Source organism: Leucoraja erinacea, chromosome 3, assembly GCF_028641065.1.
Source record: "Leucoraja erinacea ecotype New England chromosome 3, Leri_hhj_1, whole genome shotgun sequence".
In the NCBI taxonomy this organism is placed as follows: domain Eukaryota; kingdom Metazoa; phylum Chordata; class Chondrichthyes; order Rajiformes; family Rajidae; genus Leucoraja; species Leucoraja erinaceus.
In genome coordinates, this window is record NC_073379.1 from 22223254 (window position 1) to 22239939 (window position 16686).

The window sequence follows — 16686 nt, forward strand, 5'->3', positions numbered from 1 at the left end:
AAGCTTCACCTGGTCCACTCGGATTCCTCTCCTACCAAGGGCACAAAGCAGGGTTTACAAACCTTGGTAGGCAGCAACTTTTTCCAATCTTGTCGAATGGAAATCCAGTCCACCCTCATTAATACGGACCTCTTTATAATGGATTTTGTTTACAGCGGACAAACTCGGTTGCAACCGAGGCATCCGTCCGTATACTGTTTACAGTGTTTACTCACTTTGTTGCTTTAAATTATCATTGCGGTGATTGACCATGGCCTCCAGTATGTTAACTTTTAAAAATGTATTTACAATGTTTAAAATATTATGTATTTTGCATCCTTTCCTGTTTATTGGATGTCTTGTTTAGTGTATGTTTATTGCCTGTCTTTCTAATACCATACATATTGACCCGCCACTACTTGATTATAGCAGACAATCGATGATAACAAACACCATTCCCCCCATCCCCGTGGTCTGTTATAACAAGGGTTATCAGTACTCAACAGGTCAGGCAGCATCTGTGGAGAGAGAAATAGGGTTCTCAAGAATCAAGAGTGATTAATTGTCACATGTACCGACAACAGTACATATGAATACCGATAACAAAATTCTTACTTACTGCAGCCTAATGGATCCTTCACTGCAATAATACATAGATAATATATAATAATCAAAAATACAATAGATTATTAACCATAAGGCTAGGTAACCATAATACTGCATAAACCAAAGTTCATAAAGCGACACAGTTCATGGAAGATTTCATCTGTTGAAATGTTTTGTTCATAGGGAGACATAGTGTGATGCAATGTGGAAACAGGCCCTTCGTCCCACCAAGTCTGCGCCAACCAGCGATGATCCTATACACTGGCACTATCCTACACACTAGGGCCAATTTACATTTTTTTACCGAAGCCAATTAACCTACAAAAGTGTATATCTTTGGAGCGTGGGAGGAAACCAGTGCACTCGGAGAAAACCTACGTCATCACAGGAAGAACGTACAAATGCTGTACATACAATACCTGTAGTTAGGATCGAACCCGACTCTCTGGTGCTGTAAGGCAGCAGCTCTGCTGCCCAGTTTGTCCTGAGTTTGTGGCGTTAACTAATTCTCTCCCTGCAGATGCTGCCTGACCATCTGTTTTTATATCTCTTGCGTTGTTGCCATGGGGAAGTTTAACAAATAACTTTCAATTGCTGCCTCCGCTGCCACCAACACAAGGAGAGGTACTTTAATTCATGGTTTTTAAGCACAAGTTATAACAATGCTGACAGTAATTTCTACCTTGAAGTGATTAATTCACTCCTACACCTTCAGAGTAAATAACCGCAGCAGCTTGTGTTCACAATAGTGCCCACAAATGGAACACAAGTCCATTACTTGCTAGGCCTTGCCCTACCCCCACCTCTTTTCCAGCTTCCCCCCCTTACAACAATCAGTCTGGAGAAGGGTCCCAAATCAAAACATTGGCTGTTCCTTCCCTCCACAGACGATGCCTGACCTGCTGAGTTCCCCCAGCACTTTGTGTTCTGCTCAAAATGCCACACAGGCCCGTCAGCACAATTACCCAGCTCCCCGCTCCCGCACAGCAGAAAATACAGAAGCTGAAAACACATACCACCAGACTCAGGAACAGCTTCTTCCCCTCTGTTATCAGGCTTCTGAATGAACCTTACATAAGCTGGGTACTATCCAATTCTCCTCCATTGTGGACATTGGACTTTAACTATGGAACTGATGCAATGTGGTGCCCCCTTCCCTTTCCTGTTGGAGATCTACCTTAAGCACTGAATCCGCAGCCATATCCATCATTAAGGACCCTTATCACCCCTCCCATTACACCTTCTCCCTCCTGCCATTTGGGAAGAGGTACATGAGTATCAGCTGTAGAACCAGCAGGATGCTAAACAGCTTCTTCCCACAAGCAATAAAAATGGTTAACGGACTGTGTCCCCTCCCCAAACACACACAACCCCACATTTACCCCCCCCCCCCCCCCCGCCCCCAACACCTTGACAGCCAGTCACCAGTCAAGGTGAAGCCACTGAACAGCACTTTAAATTGCTCCTATGTTAGGGATCGATTGTTTTGTCTGAATGTCTGTTTTAGGTCTATTTTAGTTCTATTTTAGAGATGATAATTTTTAACTTGTAAGTATTTATTTCTGTTTTTATTAATTGCACTGATGACAAAACTGATGAGAAACAATTTACATGTGTATGCAAGTACTCAGTGAAATGACAAGTGAATACTGATATAGGAACTGCTTTATACTGAAGATAGACACAAAATGCTGTTGTAACTCAGCAGTTCAGGCAGCATCTCCAGAGAAAAGGAATAAGTGACGATTCGGGTCGGAACTTCATCAGACTGAAAGATAGTGAATGCCAGAACAAAACAAGGCCACCAAAAGATGACCTGAGGAAGGGTGGAGTTCATAATGACACATTGTTGGCTGGGGAAGATGTGCTAACACCAGGGATACAAGGAAGGAACTAGTAGGATGACTTAGGTGGGGGAGAATGCTATAATGATTAGAACTATATTCTGCACTCTATATCTTCGCCTTTGCTTTACCTATTGTACTTGAGTTTGACGATTGTATTTATGCATACTATTAGCTGATTTGATTGGATAGCGTGCACAACAAAGCTTTTCACTGTACCTCAGTACAGGTAACAACAATAAACCTAAACCTAGTCAAGTTTAGTTTAGAGAAGCAACATGGAAACAGGCCCTTCGGCCAACAATCCATGCCGACCATCAATGATCTGAAGAAGGGTCTTGACCCAAAACGTCACCCATTCCTTCTATCCAGAGATGCTGCCTGAGTTACTCCAGCATTTTGTGTCTACCCGAATATACTAGTTTCTATGTTATCCCACTTTCTCATCCGACTCTGGTGTCCACACCGCTGAGGACGTCCCGCAGCACCGACGTCGGACTTACAACACCCCGGCGAGCGGTCCTGAACATCGGGCCGCCCGTAGCGGCAACTGCGGAGGGCACGGGGAACAATGGAGGAAGAGACTGACTTTGGTGCCTTCCCACACAGTGGGAAACTTTGATTCTGCTGTGTGGGGATGTTTTATGTCAAACCCTATAGTGTGTTGTGTCCCTTTTTTTAATTGTATGGCTGTATGGGAATTTCATTTCACTGTGCCATCTGGCACGTGTGATGAATAAATCTATCTTGTATCTTGTATCTTGTATCCCTACACACTAAGACCAATTTACAGAGAGCCAATGACCTTACACGTCTTTGGGATATGGGAGAAAAGAGGAGCACCTGGAGGAAACCCACAGGGTCACAGAGAGAATGGGTAAATATCAAATTGACAGTACCCGTAGTCAGGATCGAATTTGGGTCCCTGGTGCTGTGAGGTAGCAGCTCTAGCAGCTGTACCACCTAAATCACTTTAAAATTAATTTGGACATTTATGTGGATACATGGTGTTTAGAGGACAATGGGATAAATGCCAGCAATTGGACCAGTCCGGTAGGGTTAGCATTGTTGAAGTGGGCCAAAGAGCCAGTTTCCATGTTGCATAGCTCAATAATTTGTGGGCATTGGTTTGGTCTTTTTGCACTATTATTGTTTATTTGCGTGCTTTATGTATGTATGTATGTATGTATGTATGTATGTATGTATGTATGTATGTATGTATGTATGTATGTATGTATGTATATATGAATGTGTATGTATACATATATAAACACACACATACATACACACATACTGAACTTTTTGTTTATTGTATTGTTTATCTAGATGAACCATGTGTTCATATTACTGCAAGTAAGAATTTCATTGTTCTGTTTTGGACAGATGACAATAAAACATTCTTGGCTCTTGACTCTCTCTATAAGCAAGGCACTCTAACGCAGATGAAAAGCTTTCGCGCTCTCGGCTTGTTTGACAGCGAGTCCCCGGTGTCACATGGCATTGCCTTGGTTAATAGGAGGGAGATTGCAAGTCCCAGTCCCAGTGTTAATGTGAAACTCTGCCGCTTCTTCTTCTGTTGCCTGAGTGCGGATGCAGAGTGCGACAGACAGTTCACTGTGCCGCCGCGGGTTCACTGCGCGCCCTGCACCACTGACGAAGATTGAGGTTAGCAGCCGCCGCGCTGTAACCCGGCCAGGGAAAAGAGGCAGACAGATCAAATAAAACCCTGTCCTCAACCATCCATTCCGCGGCAGACTGGCCCCGCAGAAAAATAAACCACATCAAGGCGAGTTAGGAGGTTGCACTTCACGCGATTCTGTGCAACACTCCTTGCAGTAGGAGTCTGAGACGCAAAAGACTGCAGATGCTGGAATCAAGAGTGCTGGAGGAGCTCAGCCGGTCAGGAAGCGGCGCTTTCCGCTCTCTTAATTGTACTTTTTTTATATTCAAAAAGTATAAACAAAACAATACTTTTTTATATTTAAAAAGTATAAACAAAACAAAAACCGTGCAGCATTCTTAGTGCCAAAACATTCAATGTTGTTGGTGTTATATCCAGCAGTGTTACCGCCTGCCTTTTTCTTTACACACAGCACAGTGGCGTAGCGGGTAGAGCTGCTGCCTCACAGCACCAAGGATCCGATTCGATCCTGACCTCGGGTGCTGTCTATGTGAAGTTTGTTTGTTCATCCCGTGACCCTATGGGTTTCGTCCCACATACCAAAGACTTGTGGGTTTGTAGGTTAATTGGCGTCTGTAATTTGCCCCTAGTGTGTAGGAAGTGTTTGCAAATTTGGGGTAACATTGAGCTGAAGGGGTGATTGATGGTTGGCATGGACTGGGTGGGCCAAAGGGTCTGTTTCCATGCTGTGTATTTCAATCAATCTACCAAAGTACCTGGGGAGACATCCCTGCCCTTGTTTGAGGCGGGTCTCCACCAGACTGCCCCTCAATGTCCAGCAGCAGAAGGACCCCACAGAATCTTGACGTTGGCTGCACTGAGCTTAAGTGCGTCCCTCAGCATGTACTCCTGCAGTCTCGAGCGGGCCAGTCGGCAACATTCCCTCACTGTGCTGGGAGATCAGCAGGTTTCGGGCAGACCAAAGAGCGCCTTTCATCCAAGTAATGGTCTTCCAGCAGAAACCGCTGTCAGTCTCTGGGAACAGCCCATAAATCAGAGAATACTCTGTTAGGGAGCTGTTCGGGATAAACTGCGGCAAGGACCCTTACATCTATCTCGAGTCCCTCTTCTCAACTCTGCAAAGAGACGGGTAACTGTTTCCTCTCCAGAGTGGGCACCATTGGAAGCAAGACTCTACTGGTACAGGAAGGATCTCAGCAGGCAAGGTACAGGGGTCCTGACAACTTGGTTCAACATGCTTTTGATGCAGGGAGCAACAACAGTCTTCCTGCTCCAGACCTCACACTGCACCTTTAGGTGAGAGCGGCAAAGTTTAAAGGTGATGTGCGGGCAAGTCTTTTACACAGAGGGTGGTGGGCGCCAGGAACACGCTACCGGGCCTGGTGGTGATGGAGGCAGTTACGATAGTGGCATTTATGAGCCTTTTGGATAGGCACATGGCAGTGCAGGGAATGGAGGGATATCCTGGTTGGTACAGGCATTGGTCCTTTCCCCCTCTCACCTTAAAGCTCTGCCCTCTAGTCTTTAACATTTCCACCCTGGGGAAAGTTCTGACTGACTACCCCTATCTATCCCTCTCTTCATCTTATATTCTTCCATATCTCCCCCCATTACAGCATGGAAACAGGCCCTTCGTACCAACTTGCCCATGCCAACCAAGATGCCCCATCTACACTAGTCTCACTGCTGGAGTGGGCAAGTTGGGCTGAAGGGCCTGTTTCCACGCTGTATGTCTATAACTCAGGCCAGGGGTTTTATTTAAGGCTGATCAGTGAGAGCACCACCCTGTCACATCCACTCATGATCTCGTCGTACAGACAACTGCTTGACATCTTGTTTTATGCTGAGATCCCTCAATGTAACAGTTGATTAGTGCAAATTACTGCTTTGAATATACCATGAGTGGCAGTTGTCTCAATGAATCAGTTACTGTTTTTTTAGTATTGCTTTTTGCACCCATGTTTTACTTTCAATCAGATATTTTGTAGATTGTTCCATTACATGCTGCAGCAGAATATCCCTCTAGACATTGTTATTTATGTTCAAGTCTGAGTCTGGAATCAGAGGCATACAGCACAGAAACAGGCCCTTCAGCCCAATTCGGTCTATGCCAACCAATTTGCCCCATCTAAGCTAGTCCCATTTGCCCATGTTTGGCCCATAACCCTCTAAATCTTTCCTATCCATGTACCTGCCCAAATGTCTTTTAAATGCTATTGTAGTTGTTGCTTCAGCTACCTCCTCTGGCAGCTTGTTTTATTTACTTACCAACCTCTGAGTGAAGCGATTTTCTGATTTAGTGCCCATAATCTATATTCTTAGAGCCAGAGAGTTTTCCGCAGTGGCCAATATTTCTCCCTCACCCAATACAGATTGCCGAGTGAAACACAAAGCATTGGCAACACAAAGTGTTGTGTCTAGTCGGATTATTGATAAGCAAGGGAAAAGCTTACGGTGAGGGGAACAAGATTTAATAGGAACTTGAGAGGAAACTTTTGCACTCAGAAGGTGGTGGGTATATGTAATGAGCTGCCAAAAGAGTTAGTTAAAGCAGGTACTATAACAACATTTAAAATGCACTTGGGCAGGTACATGAGGAGCTACGGCGTAGAGGGTTATGAACCAATCATGGGCAAATGGGACTAGCTTACGTATGTTGGTCGGCATCGACGAGTTGGGCCAAAGGGCCTGTTTCCGTGCTGTATAACTCTACGACACTATGACCTGAAATGTCATCTGTCCATTTCGTCCACAGAAGCTGCCTGACCTGCTGAGTTCCTCCAGCACTTTGCAATTTGTTCAAGATTCCAGCATCTGCAATTCCTGTGTCTCCGACCCTATAAGCCCAATTTTTTTAGTTTAGTTTAGTTTAAAGATACAGCATGGAACAGGCCCTTCTGCCCACCGAGTCCATGCCGACCAGCGATCACCCTATATACTAGCACTATCATACACATGGGGCAATTTACAACCAAAGCCAATTAAGCTACAAACTTATATGTCTTTGAAATGTAGGAGGAAACAGGAGCAACCAGGGGAAACCCACACGGTTCCTGGGAAGAACATACAAACTCCGTACAGACAGCACCCGTAGTGGGGATCAAACCCGGGTCTCTGGTGCTGTAGGGCAGCAACTCTACTGCTGCTACCTATACATCACCAAGCAGTGGACTGATTTTAATGTATTAGACGAGGATGACTGTCTTGTGGCTCTGAATCATTTCTGGCAGCTGTGCTTGTGATATGATGCCAGCAGTGGTGTAAGTCACACTGCTGCTGGCCAGCTTCCCGTCAGTTGTGCCAATTTGAACCCTCCTGGTGTGGATATTGCTCACCTACCATTGAGAAGCAAGAGTGGAAAAGATATCCGGTGGCTCCGGCTCCTGGAAGAGTCTCAGAAGCTCCGGATCCGAGGTGAGGTGTGCGAGGATGCGCAGTTCAATGTGGGAAAAATCTGAAACAAAAAATAAAATTGTAAATTGTTTGGAGGTGGTCACGTGTTACTCTCCTGACGTTCCTGAGGAACTTGTTCCCCCAGCTCTGATGCTGCCTCACTGTAAACGGCTGCTTGGAGATTTGGTTAGAAACTCAAATAAATGGTTGTGGACACAAGGAAATGGTAATGGCAAGTGAGTTCGTGTCTTTAGACTTTAGAGATACAGCACGGAATCAGGACTTTTGGCCCATCATGTCCGCGCCAACCAGCGATCGTCCCGTACACTAGCAGTATCCCACACAATTTACAATTTTTTTTTAACCAAACCAAACCTGAACGTCTTTGTCCTACAAACCCGTAAGTCTTTGGAGCATGGAAGGAAACCGGAGCACCCAGAGAAAATCCACGCAGTCACAGGGAGAACGTACAAATTCCGTATAGACAGCACCCATAGTCAGGATCGAACCCGGGTCTCTGGCACTGTAAGGCAGCACCTTTACCGCTGTGTCACTGTTCTGAACCTTTGTCATTGTCATTGTCATATTGTCCCAAAACAGAACAATGAAATTCTTACTTGCAGCACAACAACTGATATGTAACATAGTACTCAGTAGACATGATAATAAACTACAAAATAAGTTCAATATATTGTGCTGAAGAGATTTACAGGGGTGGTACCCTGATTAAAGAGAAATGAGAGCGATGGAATTATCCTTCATACAATAGGGAATATTAATAATGATATGTGAATCCCATACTCAACATTAAATGATGGCTTGGTAAGATAAATTAAACTATTTTCAGGGTTATTGGGTCATGCAGTCATACAGCACAGAAATAGACCCTTTGGCCCAACTCATCCAAGCTGATTAAAATGCCTCATTGAAGCTAGTCCCATTTGTCCATGTTTGTCCCATATCACTCCAAACCTTTCCTGTCCATGTACCTGTCCAAATGTATTTTTAAATGTTGTTATTGTATCTGCCTTAACCACTTCCCCTGGCAGCTCCTTCTACATGCCCACCAACCTCTGTGTGAAAAGATTGTCCCTCAGGTTCCTATTAAATCTTTTCCTTCTCACCTTAAACCTATGTCCTCTTGTTCTTGATTCCTCTACCCTGTGAAAATCTCTCCGTGCATTCATCCTACCTATTCCCCTCATGATTTTATACTTCTATATAAGATCCCTTCTCCACCTCCTGCACTGCAAGGAATAAAAGTCCTAGCCTGCCCAACATCTCCCTCGAGCTCAGGCCCTGGAGTCCTTGCAACATCCAGCAAAATGGCAGGATACTAATAATCAGCAGGGTACTAATGATCAACAATGCAGCAGCAGCAGGGAGCTGTTGATCAGCAAGGTGCCAATGATCAGAAGTGGTGAGCAATCAGAGATTTAGAGAGGATCTGAGGAGGATCTTTATCGCCCGGAGAGCAGTGAGTATTTGGAATTGCTGGGGAGAGTGGTGGAAACGGACAGCATTCAAGAAGGAGAAACAAAGAACTGCAGATGCTAGTTTACCCAAAAGGTCACAAAGTGTCAGAGTAACTTAGCGGCTCATGCAGCGTCTCTGGAGAACGTTTAAGAAACATTTAGACAGGTACATGGATAAGACAGTTTTAGAGGGATATGGGCCAAACGCAGGCAGGTGGGACTAGTGTAGTTGGTCGGTGTGGGCAAGTTGGACGAAGGGCCTGTTTCCACGCTGTATGACGTGCGGGTTTGTAGGGTAATTGGACTCTGTCAATAGACGATAGACAATAGGTGCAGAAGTAGGCCATTCGGCCCTTTGAGCCAGCATCGCCATTCACTGTGATCATGGCTGATCATCCACGTTGAATACCTCTTTCCTGCCTTCTCCCCTTATCACCTGACTCTGCTATCTTTAAGAGCTCTATCTAACTCTCTCCTGAAAGCATCCAGAGAATTGGCCTCCACTGCCTTCTGAGGCAGAGAATTCCACAGATTCACAACTCTCTGGGTAAAAAAAGTGTTTCCTCATCTCCGTTCTAAATGGCCTATCCCTTATTCTTAAGCTTTAAGGCCCTTGGTTCTGGACTCCCCCAACATCGGGAACATGTTTCCTGCCTCTAGCATGTCCAATCCCTTCATAATTTTACATGTTTCAATAAGATACCCTCTCATCCTTCTAAATGCCAAAGTATACAAGCCCAGCTGCTGCATTCTATCAACATATGACAGTCCCACCATCCCGGGAATTAACCTCGTGAACCTACGCTGGACTCCCTCAATAGCAAAAATGTCCTTCCTCAAATTTGGAGACCAAAACTGCACACAATACTCCTGGTCTGGTCTCACTAGGGGCCCTGTACAGCTGCAGAAGGACCTCTTTGCTCCTATACTCAACTCCTCTTGTTGCCATTAGCCACCATGTGATAAATTGTAGAATTGCACTGTGAATTTTATTTGGTTACAAATACAGTAAAATACAGTCAATCTTCCATATTTGAGCCAACTGGCAGATTTCCCTGGTTTTATTGTCTGTGCGAGGTTTTGTGCATTTTCTCAGTGGTAGCTTTCTCCTGGTGATTCGTTTAATTTAGTTTTGTGATACAGTGTGGAAACAGACCCTTCGACCCACCGAGTTCGTGCTGACCAGCGATCCCCGCACACTAGTTCTATCCTACACATGAGGGACAAGTTACAGAAACCAATGAAACTACAAACTATTGTACATCTTTGGAATGTGGGAGGAAACTGGAGCATCCAGAGAAAACCCACGCAGTCACAGGGAGAACGTACAAACAGACAGACGTACAGACAGCACCCATGGTCAGGATCGATCCCGGGTCTCTGGCACTATAAGGCAACAACTCTGCCGCTGCACCACTGTGCCGCCTCTGTGCCCTAGGTTATTCCAACATCCCCAAAACATGCGGGTTGGTAGATCTCCAGAGATGAATTACTCCAGCATGTTGTGCCTTTATTTGTATACCAGTATCTGCAGTTCCTTGTTTCTATTGATTGGTAAGTTAATTGGCCACTGCAAATTGCCTAACAGCGGCTGATGAGAATATTGGGAGAATAAAATGGGTTCGAGTAGGGTTGGTGTTAAAATGGAAGATTGATGATCAGCACAGATTTGATGGGCCGAAGAACCTGTTTCCAAGCTGTACAACTATGACTCATTCAGAGAATCATAGTCATACTGCATGGAAACAGGACCCTCAGCCCTACCTGCCCACGTTGATCAACATACCCCATCTACAGTCCCATCTGCCCGCATTTGGCCCACATCCCTCTAAACCTATCCTATCCATGTACCTGTCCAAATGTTTCTTAAACGTTATGATAGTACCTGCCTTAACTACTCCCCCTGACAGCCCGTTCCATGCATCCACCACACCATTGTGTAAAAACAGTTACCCCTCAGGTTTTTATTGAATTTTTCCCCCCCCTCTACTTAAACCTACAGTGTGTCCTTTGCTTCTTGATTCCCCTACTCTGGGCAATGGACATTGTCCATTTATCTGATCTATTCCTCTCATGATTTTGTACACCTCTATAAGATCAGCCGTCATCCTCCTGTGCTCCAAGAAATAGTCCTACCCATGTGGTCACAGGGAGAACGTACAATTGTATGAGGTTGTCAATTGCCCCATGGGGTGTAGGGATTGGATGTGAAATTACAAAAGGATAACAAAGAACCAGTGCGAACGGGTGATCGATGATTGGCATGCGCAGGCTGTATCTCTAAACTGAAAGCAAGACATTTGTGGAAAAATATAATTAGAAAAAAACAGGTAGTCCCTGCTTTCTCCTTCTTTCCCCTCCCCTCGCCCAGCTCTCCCACAGCCCACTGTCTCCGCCTCTTCCTTTCTTCTTCCCCGCACCCCCACATCAGTCTGAAGGTCTCGACCCAAAACTTTGTCTATTTCCTTCACTCCATAGAAGCTGCCTCACCCGCTGAGTTTCTCCAGCATTTTTGTCTACCTTCGATTTTCCAGCATCTGCAGTTCCTTCTTGAACATTAGAAAAAAACAAGTGCTTGTTAGTGCAAAAGGTGATCTGTGAGTTCCCGTTGTTGAGGTGGGCTTAGATGCGTACTTGCATTGACAATGCATGGAAGACTGTGGACCAACAATGCAGATAAACAAGATCATTGTATATGGGATCAAGCCAGTCGGTATGAAGATTGGGGGCAGAATGGCTTGTCTACCTCTTATAAAGATATAAATTTTTTGAAAGATACAGCATGGAAGCAGGCTCTTCGGCCCACCAATTCCACACCATCCATTGATCACCTGGTCACACTAGTTCTATGCTATCCCACTTTCTCATTCACTTCCTACATATTTTACAGAGGTAATTTAACCTACAAATTCACATATCTTTAGCATGTGGGAGAAAAGGACGTGCAAACTCCACATAGACAGCACCTGAAGTCAAGATGGAACCAGGGTCTCTGGCGCTGCAAGGCAGCAGCACTACTAGCTGCGCCACTGTGCCGCCTTATGTGATATGTTGTAAAGCACACTTCTATGTCTAAGATGATGCAGGGTTTGTGGGTGTCAGTTGTGCTTTAGCTGGTGGTTCTTTTAGCTCTAAAGCAGGGGGTTGTCTATTCATGTTCCTGGGCAGATGTTTGAACCTATAATCCAAGCCTGTGTACCAGGAGTGCCACAGTCTGAGGCACAGCTTCTCGCATGTTCTGTGTTCTGTCTGCTCTTCTGAGAGAATAACATGACTTTGAAGAAAGGCTGGGAGGTATTCATAGTGGTCTGGCAGATATTTATTCCTTCGGCAACATTGCTAACACAAGTTTCTTGATCGTCAACATGCTGCTGTATGTGGGAGCCTGCGGTCTGGAGAGAGGACGTTGAGGTTTCCGCTCTTCAAAAGACTTTGAAGTGAAACTAGACACAAAATGCTGGAGTAACTCAGTGGGCCAGGCAGCATCTCTGGAGAGAAGGAATGGGTGACATTTCGGGTCGAGACCCTTCTGATGGCAAAATACTAATGATCATCAGGGTACTAATGATCAATGTACAAACTCCACACAGGCAGCACCGTTAGTCAGGATCAAACCCGGGTCTCTGGCGCTGCGAGGCAGATCTACCGTTGTGCCACTGTGCCTCCAGAGAGCGTGGAGGCTGAACCATTGAAGATATTAAAAGTCTGGATCAGGCAGGCTTTGTCATTAATGAAGTCAAGGATAAACTGGAAAGAGTACAGAAAATATTTACGAGGATGCAGAAACAAGGAACTGCGGATGCTGGTTTACAAAAGAAGACACAAATTGCTGGAGTAACTCAACAAGTCAGGCAGCATCTCTGGAGAGTTATGGATAGGTGACATTCTTCAGACTCTGACTTCTTCAGACCTTCTTCTAAGCTGAGAGGAGCAGCTACAGGACACCGCTGTATGATTTGAGTTGCATTAATGATTAGCTGCTGCCATGGGTTTCCTTAATTTGCCTCTACAAACAAACTGACCAGCAAATCTATTTCCGAAGCACATTATGCAGGGCAGGCCGACACACCTCCGCTTGTGTTATCACAAGGGTATGAATATTCAGACCATGAGAGAATTTTCCAGTAGAACAACTTTTGCCTCGTAAATATACTGAACTGGTACACGTTATGTGATCCTGGTGGCAGTTTGCAATCAAAGGAAAGTGGATCTCTGAGAAAGATTGTCCCGCTTTCAACCTTCATACGGATCATTGCCTAAGGTCACCCTCAGATCAAGATTCAAGAGTGTTTAAATGTCATATGTATAGGATATGCACCACAACAAAAGGTGCTAAAAAAAACCCGAGGTTGTTGACGTTTCCTTTGGGCTTTACTAACTTCCTAACTTGCCTTGAACAAAAATGAAGCACAAAGTGCTGGAGTAACTCAGAGGATCAGGCAGCATCTCTGGAGAATGCGGATAGAAGGGTCATGGATCCTCGACTGCCTCATTCACAGGCCACAGACTGTTCGAATTGGTGGAAAAGTGTCAATCTCGATAACAATCAGCACGGCAGCACCTCAAGGCTGCATGCTCAGCCCCCTGCTGTATTCACTCTATACTCATGACTGCGTAGCCGGTCATAGTGCGAACTCCACCATCAAGTTCGCTGATGACACCACTGTTGTGGGACGTATCACTGATGGGGACGAGTCAGAGTATAGAAGTGAGATCGACCGACGGACTTTGGAAGGGGTAGGATAGGGACCCACAGCCCAGTCCATCATCGGCTCTGACCTCCCTACCATCGAGGGGATCTATCGCAGTCACGGCCTCAAAAAGGCTGGCAGCATCATCAAGGACCCACATCATCCTGGCCACACACTCATCTCCCCGCTACCTTCAGGTAGAAAGTACAGGAGCCTGAAGACTGCAACGTCCAGGTTCAGAAACAGCTTCTTCCCTACAGCCATCAGGCTATTGAGCTCAACTCAAACAAAACTCTGAACATTAATAGCCCATTATCAGTTTATTTGCACTTTATCTGTTTTATTTATTCATGTGTATATATATTTATACAATGGTATATGGACACACTGATCTGTTCTGTATTCATGCTTCTATATTCTGTGGTGCTGAAGCAAAGCAAGAATTTCATTGTCCTATCTGGGACACATGACAATAAACTCTCTTGAATCTTGAATCTTGAGTCATACAGCATGGAAACTGGCCATTCGGCCCAACATGTTCATGCGAACAAAGATACTCCATTTACACTGGTCCCACCTGCCTGCATTTGGCCCGTATCCCTCTGAACCACCTCATGGCCAGGACTCATCAGGAGCTTGCTTGGCTGGCGGTGAAAAGGGCGCTCCCGCACATCTTGGGAGTCTTATTCCCAATGCATGCTGCCCTCGGGATGGCTGCTGTGACTGGATTCAGAGTGTGGATTTGCAAAGGGGGTCTGGGGAAAGATGCAAGGGTCCTTGTCATGGTTCATCCTGATCAGCTGTATAACAGAGGACTTAGTTAACTCTGGTTAATGGTCTGCTCCCAGGGCGCACTCGGAGATGTTCATCAATTGCTGCTAGAAGGCCATCACCCCAGTCAAAGACCACAGCCATCACCTTGGTCTGCCTGAAAATTGCTGCCTTCCCAGCACAGTGAGATAGATGTCCAGGAAGGATCTGCAGATATTGGTTTACATTGAAGATAGACACACAATGCTGGAGTAACTCAGCAGGTCAGAGAGCATCTCTGGAGAAAAGGAATAGGTGATATTTTGGGTTGAAAAAGAAGGGTTTCGACCTGAAATATCACCTATTTCTTTTCTCCAGAGAAGCTGCCTGACCTGAGGTATTCCAGCATTTTGTGTCTATCTACAGCGGGATGTCCATCAGGGAATGTTGCTGACTGACCCGCTGCAGACTGCAGGAGTACATGCTGAGAGACGCACTGAAGCTCGGTACACCCAACACCGAGGCTCTGGGGGGGAGGACCACAGTCTCGGATCCTTCCTCTGCTGGACATTTCAGGGGCAGAGCCTGGTAGGGACATCCTTCAAACAAGGGAAGGAATATCATCCCAGGAGGCCACATGGTGCTTTGATAGATTAATTAAAAATAACAGCGTGGAAACAGACCCTTTGGCCTACCAAGTCCATGCCGGTCATCGATCACCTGTTCACAGAGCTAGTTCTATGTAACCCCACTTTTACATACATACAAGGGGCGATTTACAGAGGTCAATTAACCTACAAACCCGCAGGTCTTTGGGATGTGGGAGAAAACCACAGCACCCTGAGGAAACCCATGTGATCACAGGGAGGACATGTAAACTCCACACAGACAGCACCCAAGGTCAGGTTAGAACCCAGGTTGCTTACACTGTGAGGCAGCAACGCTACCAACTGCACCACTGTGCTCTGTGTAACGAAAAAAGGGGGAGCTAACATTATACAATAATGCTATTTAAGAGGCTTTTAGATAAGCACATTGAAGTGCAAGGAATAGAGGGACATGGATCATGTAGAGGCCAATAAGATTAGTTCAGCTAGGCATTATTTTCGGCACAAACATTGTGGGCCGAAGGACCCCTTCCTGTACAGCACTATTCTATATTCTATGTTCTTACACTGTGAGGCAGCAACGCTACCAACTGCACCACTGTGCTCTGTGTAACGCTACAGGTCTCTCCGTTGCCGAACCAGCACGAGCAACAGCTAATGAATGTCACTTGGCACCAACGTACATGTGTGGGCACTGTACATTATTCTTTATAAATCGTTTGCTTTGTGTATATGCTACTTCGTTGTCTTGTGCCTATGACAAAAAATTGAATCTGAATCTGAATCTGAATCTTATTAAATATTGAATGTTTCACCAAATTTGTGCATGTTTCTATATTGCTTTTGTATATACTTGTTCTTGTGCCTATGCAAAGTATGTACAAAAGAATGTTTCAAAAATTTTGCATTTTTTAATTTGTCTACACAAATAATCACAAAATAAAAAAAATAAGTAATGCATTCAGGAATTGCCCAAATACTAGAGCATGAAAACTCAGATCTCCCTATTTTAACGGCCACTACTCCAGGCGCATTGATAGCCCAGCTCACCAAAGCCAGGACTGCACAGACGCTCAGCACTTGTGCAGAGAGAGATTCTAGGACAAACCCTCTAACTTCGTGACTGATCCAATTTCACAGTAATTCCCTCACAGTGATTTGCGTTCAAAGAAAATTAAACAGCAGCATGTCCCTCTGCTTCAATCTTAATAGTTACCTTGGCAACCGAATGTGCTGATTCTTTTAAAGGGTTGCAATGTGATCTATAAATAAAAGCAAGGGCTGCCAATTCAGATAAAGAATCTGTCGGCATAATTGACAGAACAGAGAGGAACAGCAGAGGCATAGGCCCTTCGATCCACAATGACAGTGCCACTCCCTGTGTAAAAACCTTGCCCTGCGCATCTTCCTTGATATCCAAAGAAGGGTTTTGACCCAAAACGTCACCAATTCCTTGACTCCAGAGATGCTACCTGGCCCGCTGAGTTACTCAAGCATTTTGTCCATTATCGGTGTAAACCAGCATCAGCAGTTCCTCTTACACAGTCTGTCTACCAATCCATGTAATCCAGGGATGCTGCCTGACCCACTGAGTTACTCCAGCACTTTGCATCTTTTTTTCAACTGCTTTAAACTTCACCCCTATTGCCTTAAAACTATGCCCTCTAGTCCTTGACGGTATCTTCCTGGGATAAAAGT

General features: G+C 45.2%; 1 protein-coding gene across 1 annotated transcript in view; it reads right to left on the reverse strand.

Annotated features, from left to right (window-relative positions):
• poln (polymerase (DNA directed) nu) overlaps positions 1 to 16686 on the reverse strand; it is a 98301-nt gene that overhangs the window by 12056 nt on the left and 69559 nt on the right. The window contains exons 5-6 of the mRNA XM_055630559.1: positions 7411 to 7525; positions 1 to 31 (exon numbers count right to left, since the gene is read on the reverse strand). The exon at positions 1 to 31 is cut by the window's left edge and continues 52 nt beyond it. Coding sequence (XP_055486534.1) covers positions 1 to 31; positions 7411 to 7525 — 146 coding nt within the window. The remainder of the gene's footprint in view (positions 32 to 7410; positions 7526 to 16686) is intronic.